The sequence below is a fragment of the Malus sylvestris genome, chromosome 16, assembly GCF_916048215.2.
Source record: "Malus sylvestris chromosome 16, drMalSylv7.2, whole genome shotgun sequence".
In the NCBI taxonomy this organism is placed as follows: Eukaryota; Viridiplantae; Streptophyta; class Magnoliopsida; order Rosales; family Rosaceae; genus Malus; species Malus sylvestris.
The window spans coordinates 19,606,943-19,621,733 of record NC_062275.1 but is presented as its reverse complement, the minus strand read 5'-3'; the positions used below and the strand labels follow the sequence as shown (position 1 = coordinate 19,621,733).

The 14,791-nt window shown below is 37.9% G+C and overlaps 1 protein-coding gene and 1 long non-coding RNA gene across 5 annotated transcripts; one reads left to right on the top strand and one right to left on the bottom strand.

The window, feature by feature from the left end:
- Positions 1-8,619: 8,619 nt before the first annotated feature.
- Positions 8,620-10,223, bottom strand: LOC126608952 (uncharacterized). The gene is made up of 3 exons (XR_007618039.1): positions 9,909-10,223; positions 8,866-9,255; positions 8,620-8,813 (listed from the first exon to the last, which is right to left on the bottom strand). It is a non-coding gene; the product is annotated as an uncharacterized LOC126608952 (long non-coding RNA).
- Positions 10,224-10,965: 742 nt separating this feature from the next.
- Positions 10,966-13,325, top strand: LOC126608941 (uncharacterized). 4 transcript variants are annotated; one of them, XM_050276953.1, is made up of 5 exons: positions 10,966-11,160; positions 12,345-12,459; positions 12,545-12,649; positions 12,731-12,829; positions 12,896-13,325. In XM_050276953.1, the coding sequence occupies exons 1-5, from the start codon at positions 11,093-11,095 to the stop codon at positions 13,067-13,069; spliced, it is 561 nt and encodes a 186-aa protein (XP_050132910.1). In that variant the 5' UTR covers positions 10,966-11,092; the 3' UTR covers positions 13,070-13,325. The 4 variants fall into 4 exon arrangements, with proteins under 4 accessions (XP_050132910.1, XP_050132911.1, XP_050132912.1 ...); XM_050276954.1 differs by having other exon boundaries at positions 10,970-11,160; positions 12,560-12,649; XM_050276955.1 differs by having other exon boundaries at positions 10,970-11,160; positions 12,933-13,325.
- Positions 13,326-14,791: the final 1,466 nt, after the last annotated feature.

The following is a 14,791-nucleotide window of genomic DNA, read 5'->3' as shown; positions in this document are numbered from 1 at the left end:
GCCTAATAGGCTGGCACTCAACCCAAGCTAGCCTCTAGGTCGGCCCAGAATGTGCTAAGCCAAGGGACGAGCTATGTGACGTCAGGCTAGCACTCAACCCATCGCTGCAGCGCGCCAATTTCAACCCGTGAGTAGCCACATGGCTCGTTGTGGGCCATTGGATTTCCAATAGCTAGTTTTCTAGACTGTTGGATTTCCAACGGTAAAAAAAATTGAAATTTGAACCCAACGGCTAGTTGACATGGCTACAGTCCACGATTTTGTCCCAAAAAAAAACGAAACAGTCAGAATTATGACCATTGGCCACGTGTCCACATCTGAGCTATTGGATTTAAATCTTTTTAAAATCTTATGGTCCAGATTAATTAAATTAATAAAAAAAATTATTAAAAATTGTTTAAAAATAAAGAAAAAAAATTTTAAAAAAATTATTATTTTTTTATATAAATACCTAACCAACATGTTCCACCTTACACCACATTTCAATATTTTCAACACTTTCAATTCAACCAAACCTTTCATATATTTTTTTTGTGGAAAAAATGGCTACGTGGAAGCTCATCGAAGATGTTACTATGTGTCAATGTTGGGTTCACATTACTCATGACCCGCTTATGGGTAATGAGATGGAGTTGCGAGAAATGTGGAGTAGAATTAGGGAAGAGTTTTGCGCGAGGCTTGGAGATCACACAAGAAGTAGTCAAGGTCGTTGGAAAAAACTCAACATATCCCTTACTTGTTGGAAAAACGCTCTCTCTTGTGCTTCTAGTAATTTGCATAGTGGAACAAGTTTAGCGGATCAGGTGACAATATTTTTATTTATTTATATGTATTCCACTCGCATCAATATTTTAATTTATTTATTTGTGTTACACTCGCATTTATAATATTGTCTTATCCCACATTTTATAGACACTACAAGCACAAGCATTCTACAATGCGAAGAACCACAAGAAATCATTCAACAAATAGGAATGTTGGGAAATTGTCAAAGATTGTCCTAGATACAAAATTGTGCCAACCAGTCCAGAAGTTGTCATGCACATCGTCCTTCTACACAATTCACCAAAAGCAGACCTAGCGGAACAAGAAGGCGAAACATTTAAAGAGACAGAAGGAACACCTAAAGAAGTGTCCGAGACATAGCCGATTCGTCGGTCCCTAAAGCCTCAAGGTAAAAAGGCTGCAAAGAAAAAATGAGTTCTTCCAAAAATGACTAAACAAAATATATGGGCGAACTTGCATGCCAAGGTGAACTGAACATGGCACAGGAAGCGACTAGAGATGAGGCAAAAGTTGTGGCTATGGAAGCAATCTTAGCAGCTACTAAGAGACGTGATGCGGCTAATGAGAGACAAAGAGAAATACTTCATCAAGAAAGCCAACTTCTTAGAGAAGAAAGGATGGCTCAAGTAGATCGTGAAACTACGAACAAGCCTCTAGAAGGAATGTCTCCAAATTCTAAATATTTTTGGACATCGGAAAAAAAAGACGTGGTTCAAAGGAGGCGTGCAAGAGATGAGGAAACAAGTCAATGAGATTCTAGCTACACATATCCTAGCAACAAAGACCCTAGCACCACATATCCTAGCTCCTCAGACTTTGTATAATTTCTTATTTATTTCTAGTACTTTATGTAATTTCTTATTTATTTTTAGTACTTTATGAATTTCTTATTTATTTTTAGTACTAGATGTAATTTCTTATTTATTTTTAGTACCAAATAAAATTACATAAACTCACCAAATAAACTTTAAAAAAAAAACACACGAAATAAAATTACATAAACTCACCAAATAAACTTTAAAAAAAAAACACACCAAATAAACTAATAACTTTATTCTTCCACCATTGGAGATTGGGCCAGGACATTGAGGTCATTTTGAGCCCCTGGAATACCCAAAAAAGCTTGCCAACTCCATGTATCAAATGAAGCCACCGCTTACAAAATGATACTTTTGGCTCATTTTCTATCGCCATAAGCACTTTGCCATGCACTTGGACAGTTTTTCCAGGTCCAGTGCATGCAGTCGATGCTTCCAATCATGCCAGGAAAGCCTCGCATCTCACCCTTATTCAAAAGCCTTCGCATGTCCCTTGGTGTGGGTTTCCGGAGGTACTCATTGGTGTATAAGGCTTCAATTGCGGAGCAAAACCATATCAAGGATTCCAAAACAATTGATTTTCCCATCTTCACTATTTCATCCACTTGATCTGCATATGCTCCATATGCAAGCATCCGCAAGGTAACCGTATTTTTTTGTTCATGAAGAAGACCTAGAACATGAAAAGCGTCCTTTTTTTGCACAAAGTATGGATCATGGTTGCAAATAGCACTCATGATTTTGTCGAACAAGCTTTGTTGCATTCTAAAGCCGACATCTAAAAATATGATCAAGGAATACACTGTTGGGGATAAAATAATCTTCCAAGAGATCTTTACCTTGTCTTTCCCTCTTTCTATCGAAGTTTGCGGCACGTCTGGGTTTGGCTATCTGACCCACAGCTTGCATGACACGACGGGAATGTGAGACCCTCTGCCTTCTATGTTCATCATCCTCATCCTCTTCCATTGCGAAAGCCTCATCTCCACCTTCCTCCACATTAAACAATTCTTCTTGTTGTGCCAACAATTTTTTTCTGGTGCTCATCGATTTCATACAATCTCCTTGAAGAAGACATTGTAATAACTCAAGATTTAAAAACGATGAAGAAGAATTCTGAGCTAAAAAAGAAGGATTCAATTTGGTGTATGAATGAGGATGGATGTAGGGTTTATATGGACAAAAAAAAAAAAGGATGAGGTTCTGGACAATGCCACATGGCACTATGTGATTGGTTGAAAATCTGATAGAAATCTTGGCTAAATTATTGTAAACAAATAGTGACATGTGGCGTGTCGGGATTGATTGAAAATCTTATCAGAAATTTATTCATAAAATAGTACGTTCGGATAATGACACGTGGCATGACAACATTGGTTGAAAATTTGGTCGAAATCTTGGCTAAATTATTGTAAACATATAGTGACATGTGGCGCGTTGGAATTGGTTGAAAATCTTATCAGACATCTATCCACAAAATAGTACTTTCTGATAATGACACGTGGTGTGACAAGATTGGTTAAAAATCCTATCCAAAATTAAAACTAACATTTTTTATATTATTTTATAAAAAAAATTATTAATATTTTAAATGGGCTGGGTGCAAGCGCATTTTGTAGAGTTGGAGATCGTTTGTGCCAGTGCATTTTTTAGGGGTGGAGAAGCATTTTGCCAATTACTGTTCATTGGGTCTATCACTGTTCACTGATTGGATTAAATGGGCTGGGTGTTGGCGCATTTTTTTAGGGGTGGAGTTGCTCTTACACTATCTCTAACCAGGCTAACCATAGGGCCATAAATCAAAAGATAGCCATTTTTACACAAAACGCATCTCTAATAAAGGTCTGGTGACATGCCCCGATCCCGATGTCCGAGGGACAGCGGGATGGCCACGTGTTGGTTGACACCCAAGGGTGACACAAGCTATTTAATGAATGCATATGCAGCGAACATGTAAAACATGCATATAAATTTTGTGCGAACTACACAATGTAATATTCATATACAAACCTTCCTAAAATAATATAATAATATTTAGCCATCAATAAAAACATAGTGATAATGCATGACAAGTTCAGAGCATACATCTAATTCAGAATATAAGCTGAAGGTGTAACAGAAAGTGCTATTACAAGTGATGTCCAAGCAGAGTGGGTGATATGATATCACTGGAAGGGGAGTGCCTCTTAGCTCAGATCGTATGCCTCGTTCCTATGTCTTGAAAGGGCGCATAACAAAACATGAGTGGACTAAGTTGATATATAAGTAATACTAAAACAATTATTCATTAACATACTAATCACCAAAGTTTATGAAAACTCAATAGTATAATATGTAACAAGTTTTCCAAAACCCTAGCATGCGATAAAACCTTTATAAAACATATATCATAAACAATGTGCTAAATAGTGGTATCAGTATCGCACGAAGGCATATAGAACTCCTCATTTAGAACACTTCATTTGCCCGTAGGCTCATACAACACCCACCCGAAGGCATATATAAGTATCAATTGTCCGTAGGCTCTTACAACATCCACCCGAAGGCATAGCATATGTAAGTATCAATTGCTCGTAGGTTCCTACAACGCCGACCCGAAGGCATATGTAAGTATCAATCGCTCGTAGGCTCCTATAGCACCCACTCGAAGGCATATATAGAAGTATCATTTACCCGTAGGCATATAGTGACCACTAAATAAGCACAAAAATCATTTACCATAATCTTTCCAAATATAAGTATATAGCCGTACAAACTAGGGGGAACAGACATGCCGCTAACAAACGCACCTAAGCACATAAAGGGTCCAATTAATAAAACTCTACCATAACTATGGAATTTCATAAAGCAGACGCCATAAACGGATTAAGGACTTAAAAAAACATAAAGGGGGACCTCGGGGTACCCCCACACGTCACCACGGGGTAGCGGCCCGAAATGCCACGCCCCAATTTGGGTCACTGAAAAGTTGGCTGGAAAAATCACTGACGCCGCCGTCCAAGGTAGGCGCCCACACGCGAATCCACGCACCGATTGGATTCTGGGTTTAAGGCCAGTTTAGTTTGAGTTTGGGTTCGGGCCAATTTCTGGGATGGGTTTGGATCCGGGTTAAGGGTTATCAGGTCGAGTCGACCTGGTTTCAGGTCGTAGATCATCCGGTTTCTAAGAAGGTTTCCAAGGCTCATAACTCATCCAATACTCAACCAAATCAAGTGAAACAAAAGTTGAAGTTTTCAATAATTCTATTCACTATCCAACACTCTTCCAAGGCTCATAACTCATCCAATATCCAACACTCTTCCATACTATCTTACCTCATTTTATTTTAATTCTTCACATTCTATTCACCTTAAACACCATTTTCATACACACCCCTCTCTTATCTCTTCCAATAATCTTTTCTTTAATTTTTTCAATAATTTTCAAATGGCCACATCTTCAAGTGGAACTCAAAATATGTCCAGAGACTTATTCATTTAGTGACAAGTGGCACTTAAAATATGTCCGAAAACCTTATTTTAATATAGTAGTTTAATTCAATTAACCAATAAAATTAAAGAATAAACTCAAAATAATAAATTATTGAGAGGGCTAAAAAATAGCCTCATTCGGTTGGAGATAGTATATAAATATGGCCTAACACTGTTCATTAAAATTATTTTCTTGCATGGCTATAAAATAGACAAGGGCTAAACATAACTCATTCGGTTAGAGATGGTCTTAGTGTAAATAACATATAAGGAACTAGAGCAAAGGAAAAACTAAAATACAAAAAAATCTTTCCTATTTAGTATCCATGGATATTATATGCAACGAGATTCCCTTAAAAATCTCTCGTCTATATATATTTTTTTATTTTATATTCATTTAGCAAAATTTTATTTGAACTTATATAACATCTTACTCAACTTACTTTCTACACTCATATTATTTTTAATTAAAAAATTAAAATCTCTTTAAACTCAATTTACTACCTAAACTACCATCACAAACCCATTTCAATATGTAAACTTATCTTTACACATGTTCAGAAAATAAAATACCAAAATGAATAATTTGTTAAAGTTTCTACTTGTTTGTGGGAATGAAAACTTTCTAGAATTCTACTTCTGTGTACAAGTTGAATAATTTGGTGAAGTTTCCAGTTGTTTTATGAATCTTTCATATTCCTAACACTTCGATCTCTTGTTTGTTTTTTTATATCCATGTCCCCGTGCCTGCTTTCACTGGTTTATAATAAGGGGTGTGATATCTACACACCCCATTTTACTTCTCACACACCTTTTTAATTTTCGATCGTCGAATCGGATGAATTGAAAAAGATCAACAAACATAAATTATCAAGGGGTGTGTGATAAGTAAAATAGGGTGTGTGGATAGCACATCCCTATAATAAATCCTCTTCCAATGAGGCACCCACCCACCACTCTTCTCTGCTTCATTGACAAGCTCCATGAAATCAACCACCAACATCCAGGGCAAATTAATGTTGTGCACAAGCTAATCAAGATAGGACGAAAGAGTTTATCTGATGCCTAAAACACATTTAGTTTAGAAGTAAAAAATGCAATTTAAAAGAACTTACGAAGAGGGCACAGAAATGTAAGAAACTTCACAATCATCGAATTATTGTTCCTCCTAATGCTCAAAATTGTAAGGTTAATAAACTTAGTTAAATGACTTTAGATGGGCTCATGAGATCTGTTGAAATTAAATGGACTCGAAGATGTAAGTGGTTCACCGATCAAAACTGGGCTAAATCCATTGTGTCGTTCTCTATATATTAATTTCAAGACTAAATGGTGCTCGCCTCATACATTCACTCTATTCCTTCTTATCTGTCCGACCCCCATAATGGAGGTCTACACCCTTTTATACGGGCCTCGCCCTCTTGAGGTCTCCCAAATTGGCATTTAATGTGCCAACCACTTGTACTAGCTTACTGACAACTTTTCACCTATTCGAGCACGCCTTCATCAGTGAAGTGACGTTCTGGAAGTCAAATAACGTGTCTTTTAAGGTTCAGGCGGCCCAAGCGTCCCAATTAGAACTCGGTTACTCCACCCGCCTTGCCAAGTACTATCTTGACTACTTGTTGTTAAATGGTCTAAGTAGCACTTAAGTAGTTTTGCCCTTGGATACTTGTGCTATAAAGTTGTCAGCTCGCTCACATGCTCCGTGTGGTCGAGTAGCCTTTTTCTTGCCTCAATCGATCTAAGCACTCGGGTCGGCCCTCTTCGAGCTCTTTGGGCCTTGGGCTTCTTGGCCTTTCCTTGGGCTTATGTCGTTCAGTAGGCCTAAATGGGCCCAACGTTAACAGTTCCTTAACTCTAAAAACAAACGAAAAAAATTGCATAAATCAATTCATACCTTAGCTGGAGAATTCAAAACTTCAAAATCACCATCCATCAATAAAAAAGAGCTTATTTTCTCTATGAGATTAGGGTTTCAGCCATAATTAACGTAAGATAAAGATTGCATGATGTCGGGTATGATTATTGGATTTATTAATCAATTTTAGTTTTATTATTAATTTCGTCTTATACTTGATTGTAATTATGCAATAGGGCAAACAAGATAATTCATATTTAAAGTTTAAGTTGGATGTTGAAAAATGTTATATGGGTTCAAATAAAATGAATCCTTTGTTGCAGTGATATTTAAAATAGGAATGTGATTGTATAAATCTTAGTGGATATGGGAATGTATCTTATATTCCTATTAGGAGTTGATTACCTATTAAATATTGTAATCCTAAAGGGAAAAGTTTTTACCTATCCTACTACTATAAATAAAGGCATAATGGGGTGAATCAAACATCATCTCACAATTAAATCAATCTATCTTCTCTCTAAACCTTAGATCATTCAATCAAATAGGCGTACAACACGTTATCAGCACACTCTTGCCAAAAGCTGAGAAATTAACGCATTGTAGGAGGAGGCTATCATCCACCAAATTCAAAGGCTTATTTTTGTTTTCTACTAATCAGGTACGCTTAAAATAAAAAAAGATATTTGAAACGTCCATGAAGCATGAAAATATTCCCCATGATGCATGAACCCCTCTATGTTTATATTTTCCTTACGATATATATATTGTATATGTTTATATATTTGTTTCATGCAGCGCACAATTAAATTGTTATGTGGAATATGCGAGTCAATGTATAAAATCAAATTAGAAGCATATTTAGGGTTTCCTAAACCCTAGGTTTGAAAAATTTTGGGTAATCTTTGGCATCACCGTGGCAACACCACGGCATCACCGTGGATGGCGTTGACAAGTTGGAGCACCTGCACAACTTTTTTTTTTTCGGGCTTGCTGCTCCATCTCAAACAGAACCAAAACTCGGCTTGGGTTCCATGTCGCACGGGCTTGCAACCCTGCTCCCTTGTCTCGGCCCACGACTAGCATGCCGCAACTTTTCTGGTTGCTGGGCTTTGCAGCTGCCCCGGCCCGCACACATGCAGCCAGCCCATTGCGGCTGGGCTCTCATGCCTTAACCCATAGGCTAGCAAATTTTGCTGGCCCTTGTTCCCATGCCTAACCCCCCCTCGGCCCAAAATTGAAGCCCAGCTACGGCTGGGGTTTCTCCCACACCCCCGTGGCCTGCAGCCCACTTCCGAGGCCCTTTAGGGCCCTGCCTTTTACTCAAGGCACATGACCCAAGCCCAATTATTTTTGGGGCTATATGTTTTACTAGATAATTAAAATTGACCTGCAATCTATGAATATGATAATGAATCCAAAATTATTGATCTAAAGATTACTTTTGGACATTAACGATTCAATAATTTATTTTTATACTTTGAACCGTAACATACTTTCGTAGTAACGAAGCTCTCACACTTAAGTTCCTGAAGAACCTCTAATCCACTATATTTAAATTAGTGTATTGCATTATGTGTTTCTTGCAGGAACCTCTCATTATGAACTAATTGTTCATAAAACTAAATTGAACCTGTAGTTTGCCTTTGAAACATGAAGTTTTCATTCAAAACATACCACATGAAACCTATAGTTTTCATGTATAAATTTAACCAATACATGTCTATAGAACCTATATGTTCTACGATATATGTCTATGGCTTACCATATGACTAAACACATTTTCCCCTCTATTTTAGGGACTTGTCAAATTAGAACAAGCTCGATTTCTCCGCTTTAGAAGTCTCTGGAAGAAACTATCTGAAGTGGGTTCAAGACCTGAAGCTCTCTAGAAGTCTCTGGAAGAAACTATCTGAAGTGGGTTCAAGACTTGAAGCTCCATTTGACTACAAAAGGTATTCGAGCCACCATCGAGACACCTATCGCGGACAAACCTATTAAAGAAGCTCAGAAGGCTAATGCAATGATCTTTATTCGAAGACACATCCATGATGCACTGCAGACCGAGTACCTCGCTGAGGAGGACCCACACACCCTCTAGCTTGCTCTGACCGACTGTTTCGATCACCAGAAAGACATCTACTTGCCTGAAGCAAGACACGACTAGCAGTATCTTTGCTTCCAAGACTTTAAGTCCGTGAATGAATACAACTCTGAAGTTTGTAAAATCTGTTCACCGTTGAAATTCTGCAAAGTGGAACTAACCGAATCAAATCCCCTGGAAAAGACCTGTTTGACCTTCCATGCCACCAATATTGTCCTGCAACAACAATATAGGGCACATAAATTCACCAAGTTTTTAGATTTGATCTCTGTTTTACTTCTTGCTGAAAAGCAGAACCAGCTTTTAATGAAGAATCATCAATCTCGACCTATTGGCTTAAACATCGCGCCTGAAGCGTACAACATCTTTAAAACATTTCACTTTCATATCTCAAGTACTATTTTATTTCAATATAATACATCTGTTATATTTTTCATCTATTGATCCGTTAAAAGCTGATGTGGTTGCCACATTTGTGCCACATGGCAAAAATAATAATTTTTTATTACCTTATTAAAATAAATAAATAAATAAATAAAAACCACCCATCTTCTTCCCCTAGCCCTTTCCCTTTCCTGCAACCCAAACACCCCATCCCACCCTAGCCCCACCTCCCTCGCAAGTCATAACTCCCTACCCCACCCAAAACCCACTCGTCTTCTACCTCATCACCCCACCCCCTTTCTCACTTCTCTCAACCCGCAATCCCAACCTACAACACAAATGCAATTCAAAATCTTCAATAATCAAAACCCATAACACAAATGCAATTAAAATTTTAACAATCAAAACCCACAACGCAAATTCAATAAAAACAGAACATTTGTAATATAAATTTGGGAAAAGAAATAGAGGAAGAAGAAGGTTACATCAAATTTGAGCATAGGAAGGAAGGTGAGCCAGAAATCAGGGGGGAGCTCGGTGCCGAAGATCTCAGCGATGTCGTTGAGCAGTCGAAGCTTGAGAGGGGTGGGGTTGAGTGGCGGTGGGGGGAGGGGGCTGAGGGAAGGGAAGGAGTTTGGAAGGGAGCCTAGATTCCGATTCGGCATCGTCTTTGGCGGTGGGTCTCGGCCAGGGGAGGGGAGGGGAGGTGAAGAGAGTGGAGGAGGGAGAAGGTGGGTCAAGAAGGTGAAAAAGGAGGAGTAGTATAGGGGCAGCAATGGTAATGGGGAAGGGCTGCGATGGTAATGGGGAAAGGGGTGGAGGGGAATGAGTTTCTGGTTTTCATGTTTTTTTTATTTTTTATAATAGGGTAATAAAAAAAATTGCCATGTGGCATAAACTTGGCAGCCACGTGACACAAATGTGGCAACCACGTCAGCTTTTAACGGATCAATGGATGAAAAATGTAACAGATCTATTATATTAAAATAAACTAGTACTTAAGGTATGAAATTGAAATGTTTTAAAGATGTTGTAAGGAATTGAAATCGACCACAAACATAAGGTAGTAAAGTGTAATTTACCCTAATTTTTTTTTTAAAATAAAAGTTACTTGAAGAAAAAAAAATTATCCTAAATTCATCTTTTAATAATCTCAGACAAAAAATTTAATACAAAAGAATTGAAACAAAAAAAATTATTTATAAGTTAAAATCTAATTTTTCTGAATTAAAATTTTTAAATTTTAATACAAGAGTTGAAAATGGTGTCGACAAAATCAAAATTTTACACAACATGACTATCCTCCCAAAAAACAATATAAAGAAGTGATGCGAGTCAAATAAAATCACTTCTTGTCGCACGCGGCAGAGTCGGGTCAAAGTCCACGGCCCTGTGCAGTTTGGATTGAGATTTCAAAGCAACCTGGGGCTTTGCTGTCCGGCCATCTTAATTATTATTAATTTTTTTATTTTAATTTAAAGAAGAAAAAGAAAAAGAAAAAATCTTAAGTCTTAAGTCTTTGAGCCCTTATAAATCCGCTTCTTTAAATACCGAACCCAAACGAGAAACGACTACCCGCACTCCAACCAAACGCCTCGGAGACCCTGCGGACCCCGTCGTTTTCGGCGCTCTGTCGTCCTTCTTTTTTCTCCTCCTGTGCAGAAAGACAATGGGGTTCGTCTCCTTCCTCGGCCGCGTCCTCTTCGCCTCCATCTTCATCCTCTCTGCTTGGCAAGCGTAAGCTCTCTCTCTCTCTCTCTCTCTCTCTCTCTAGATCTGCTCGATTAGGGCTTCTCTCCCAACCATACATGTATACTCCTTTTTGCTTTTCTACTCTTAGCCGATTTAGTTTAGCTTTACTTCTTCGATCTAACTTTAAGCATATTTCGGGTTTTTTTTTCAGATTTTTTATGCCTCTGCATAATATGTTTTTGTGTGTGTGTACATATATATATATATGTATATATATTGGTGTTTGTTTGCTTGAAATTTTTGAAGTGAGTTTTCAATAAAAAAAAGGTATTGTTTTCCAAAACAATAATTCAAGTGTTCTGGATTGCTGTTACTACTTAGTTTTGGATTTATTAGTGTTATGAAGTGACTGAGATCTATTTATGTGTGCTCGGTTTCGAAATCCCTTGTTGGTTTGATTAATTTTGGCACGTAGAGAGTCGGGTGGCTGAATGAATTGTGAAGATCTAATGATCTTTTGTATTGTCTTATGGAATCTGGATTAAGAATAATTTTTCCCGACACCAAACCAACTTATTTGCGTTTCTGTGAAGTTAAGTTGGGTGCTCCTTGTCTGGTCTTTGATAAATGAACTTTGATTTTCTTTTTCGACGGACAAGGATGTGGTTCGGTTGAAATGTGTATAGGAACTTATTTACATACTTTTGAAGAATCTTTTCTTTTTCTTCCCCTAAAACTAAGACAATATTCTGTTTCGAGTTTTCAAGTTTCGTTAGTTTGATTCGGATAATATATCTCTATTTACAGTATGGAATGGCACTTTAGGTGATAAAGTTAATTTCAAAATCAAGTTTCCATTTTTCTCTATTTAGTGACGGTTGTTGTAAATATTGTAATGTTGTGACTTCAAATCCCCCGCTTTCGTTCTCCTCAAGACCCACACACACATATATGTAAATTTATGTATTAAGGACATTAGTCAAGGAATTGGCCCGTTTTCTGCACTGACATTGTTAAGAATATGTATCTTCTGGCGCTTCGCCCGTTGGTTTACCATCATTTTACAAAAGGAATTATTTGTGGTCATGTTCTGTGCACCATATTGCTAGAATTATGCACGAATTTGCTAGGCTTATTGTTTATCTTTAGCAAAATCTGTTGCACTTTGGTGTGTTAAAATTTAGACAATATTCTGTTCCTTGGTGTTGATGTAACATCTGTGTATACAGGTTTAATGAATTTGGTGTTGATGGTGGCCCCGCTGCAAAGGACTTGGCTCCCAAGTTTAATGTGTTCAAGAAAAATTTGTCCGCTAAGCTAGGGGTTGCAATACCGGAGATAGAGGTAAGTCTTTTTATTTCTTTTTCTGCAGTTTCTCACTTGGATTCTTTGGTCATGCTGCGTATTTGTAGTTTTGCTTTTGATACAGGAATTTCTTGTACAGGTAAGACATTTAGCTGCTGGTGTGGTAGCAATGAAAGGGCTTGGAGGACTTCTATTCGTGCTTAACAGTTCCTTTGGAGCTTCTCTCCTGGTTAGTATTCATTTTTCTAAATTTCTGGCCAACATATAAGCTTTTTGAAAATTATTGACACATAACGTTTTTCTATTGTAGCTTCTACAATTGGCAATTACCACTCCCCTTATCTATGATTTCTACAACTACAGTCCTGAGAACGCCAAATTTGGCATACTCCTAAACGAATTCTTGCAGGTTTGTATACGTGTGCTTATTGCTTTATCTGTTTTTTCATCATATAATTTTATTCCAAATGAGCAGGGACCTCGTTTGCTGAGATTCAACTTTCTTTCTACAGCACGCAGCGCTTTTTGGTGCACTGCTTTTCTTCATTGGCATGAAGAACTCAATTCCAAAGAGGCAAGTCAAAAAGAAGGCTGCCCCAAAAACCAAAACGGGTTAGAAGTATATCAGAGGGGTAATAGATCTTCATGAAGCGTTCAAAGTTTAGGCTGTCGAAGTGGCTGCTGCTCCGTATACATGTGACGGGGATGTTAATCTGCTTATCATCGCCCCTGTAATTTTATTCGAATGTTCTTTGGTAGGATTCATTACTTTGATTATTCCCTGTTGCGGGGTTGAGTTATACTGTTTACTTCAAGATATGAATTGGTTGTGGCCTATGGTTTCCTTTGTTCACAAGTCATGCAATCTACTTTTGCTAAATGAAATTAGAATTTCTTCATCAGAATTGCGCGCAGTTGTGTTAATCAGAATTGGGTATTTAACCGTCACTTTGCTTTTTACGTGTTATAATATGGGTTGATTAGTGACCAATCTTAGCTTTTACTAGAATCCAACCAGGGTTTTCGTTCTCTCCCCTGTGACAGGTTCTCTCTTATGTGAGGTTTTCTCACCGTCGTGTGCAGTGGCGAAGCTACAGAGGAGCAAGGAGGGGCGCCCCTCCCCTCGTCGGAAATCAAGCCTAAGAGCGGTGGTTCCGCCCCTCTGGTCCCGTCGGAAATGATGGTTGCTCAACCCAATCTCTGGTTTTCTGGGTTTCTGCTGCTGCGCAGCGAGTGTTATAATTTTTTTTTTAAAATCCTTTAGCAAAAACGACGCCGTCTCGTTTGGTGATTTTAAAAAAAGTAAATAGGACGACGTCGTTTGAGCTTTTAGCCCGTTACCTCTTCACCTCGTTTTCCTATTTCCAGAACAAATTAGAGCACATAACAGCGCCCTATACGCCTCCCCTCCTCCCAACCCCAAACACTCAAAGGTTCGTTCTTTTCCAATTCAATTCGTTTTTGAGCAAATGGGGTTTTTTGGGTATTTGAATTTTGTGTTCCAGGTACGATTTCGGGTTGAAAGATTTGATTTTTTTTTGTTCACTTGGGGATTCCCAATTGCCTGATTGATCGGTTAATATTGAAACCCTAGGCGTCTGATGATTCGCTTTCGAAAATCTCTAGGTGTTTGATAGTCTTCCTCCATCTGCCTCTCTTATTGCTTTTTGCTTGTCTTTATACACACTCCATGTGTTTGTTTTAATGCCTCAAAGAATTATCTGACGAATTAGTCCCCATGGGCAATGTGAATGAAAATGAGAATGAAATGGCAGTAATTCTGAGTATACCATTGTTGATGTTGAGGTGGCAAACGAGGAAAGTGAGGGTAATAGAGATGAAAGGGAGGTAGCAAAATGTTCAGTACAAAGGTATTAAACTTGGTCTAAGGGATTTCGTTTTCTACGGTGTTCTTGTGCGTAGAGCTGCAATGCATGACCTTATGACTGTGTATGCCTATTATCTTGCCATTATTTTGGGACTCAGAGTGCACTCTTATTTTGTGGTCAGTGTACCATCGAGCTTTGCCAGCTTTGCCTATATCTATCATCTTGGGTGTCGTTTTTTACTTCTTTACTCGGTTATTACTGGAGCCTTATGTTATTGGGACATCTACAACTTGTTGATATTTTGATAGTCCATTTGTTTTTGGTAAGAGAGAGGTTATATTTAAGAGGAAGCTGATGTCCTAGCTATTTTTTGTTGCTACTGAATTCTCTATCAAATGGGTTTCCAAATTATAAGTTCATCGATAATGTCTATTGGTTTGTAAATAGTATATAAAAAGGATTTGGTTGTCTAAATTTGTATTGAACAAAATTAATATTGTTCATTCTTTATAAGGATTTGGTTGTCTAAATTTTTTGGGATT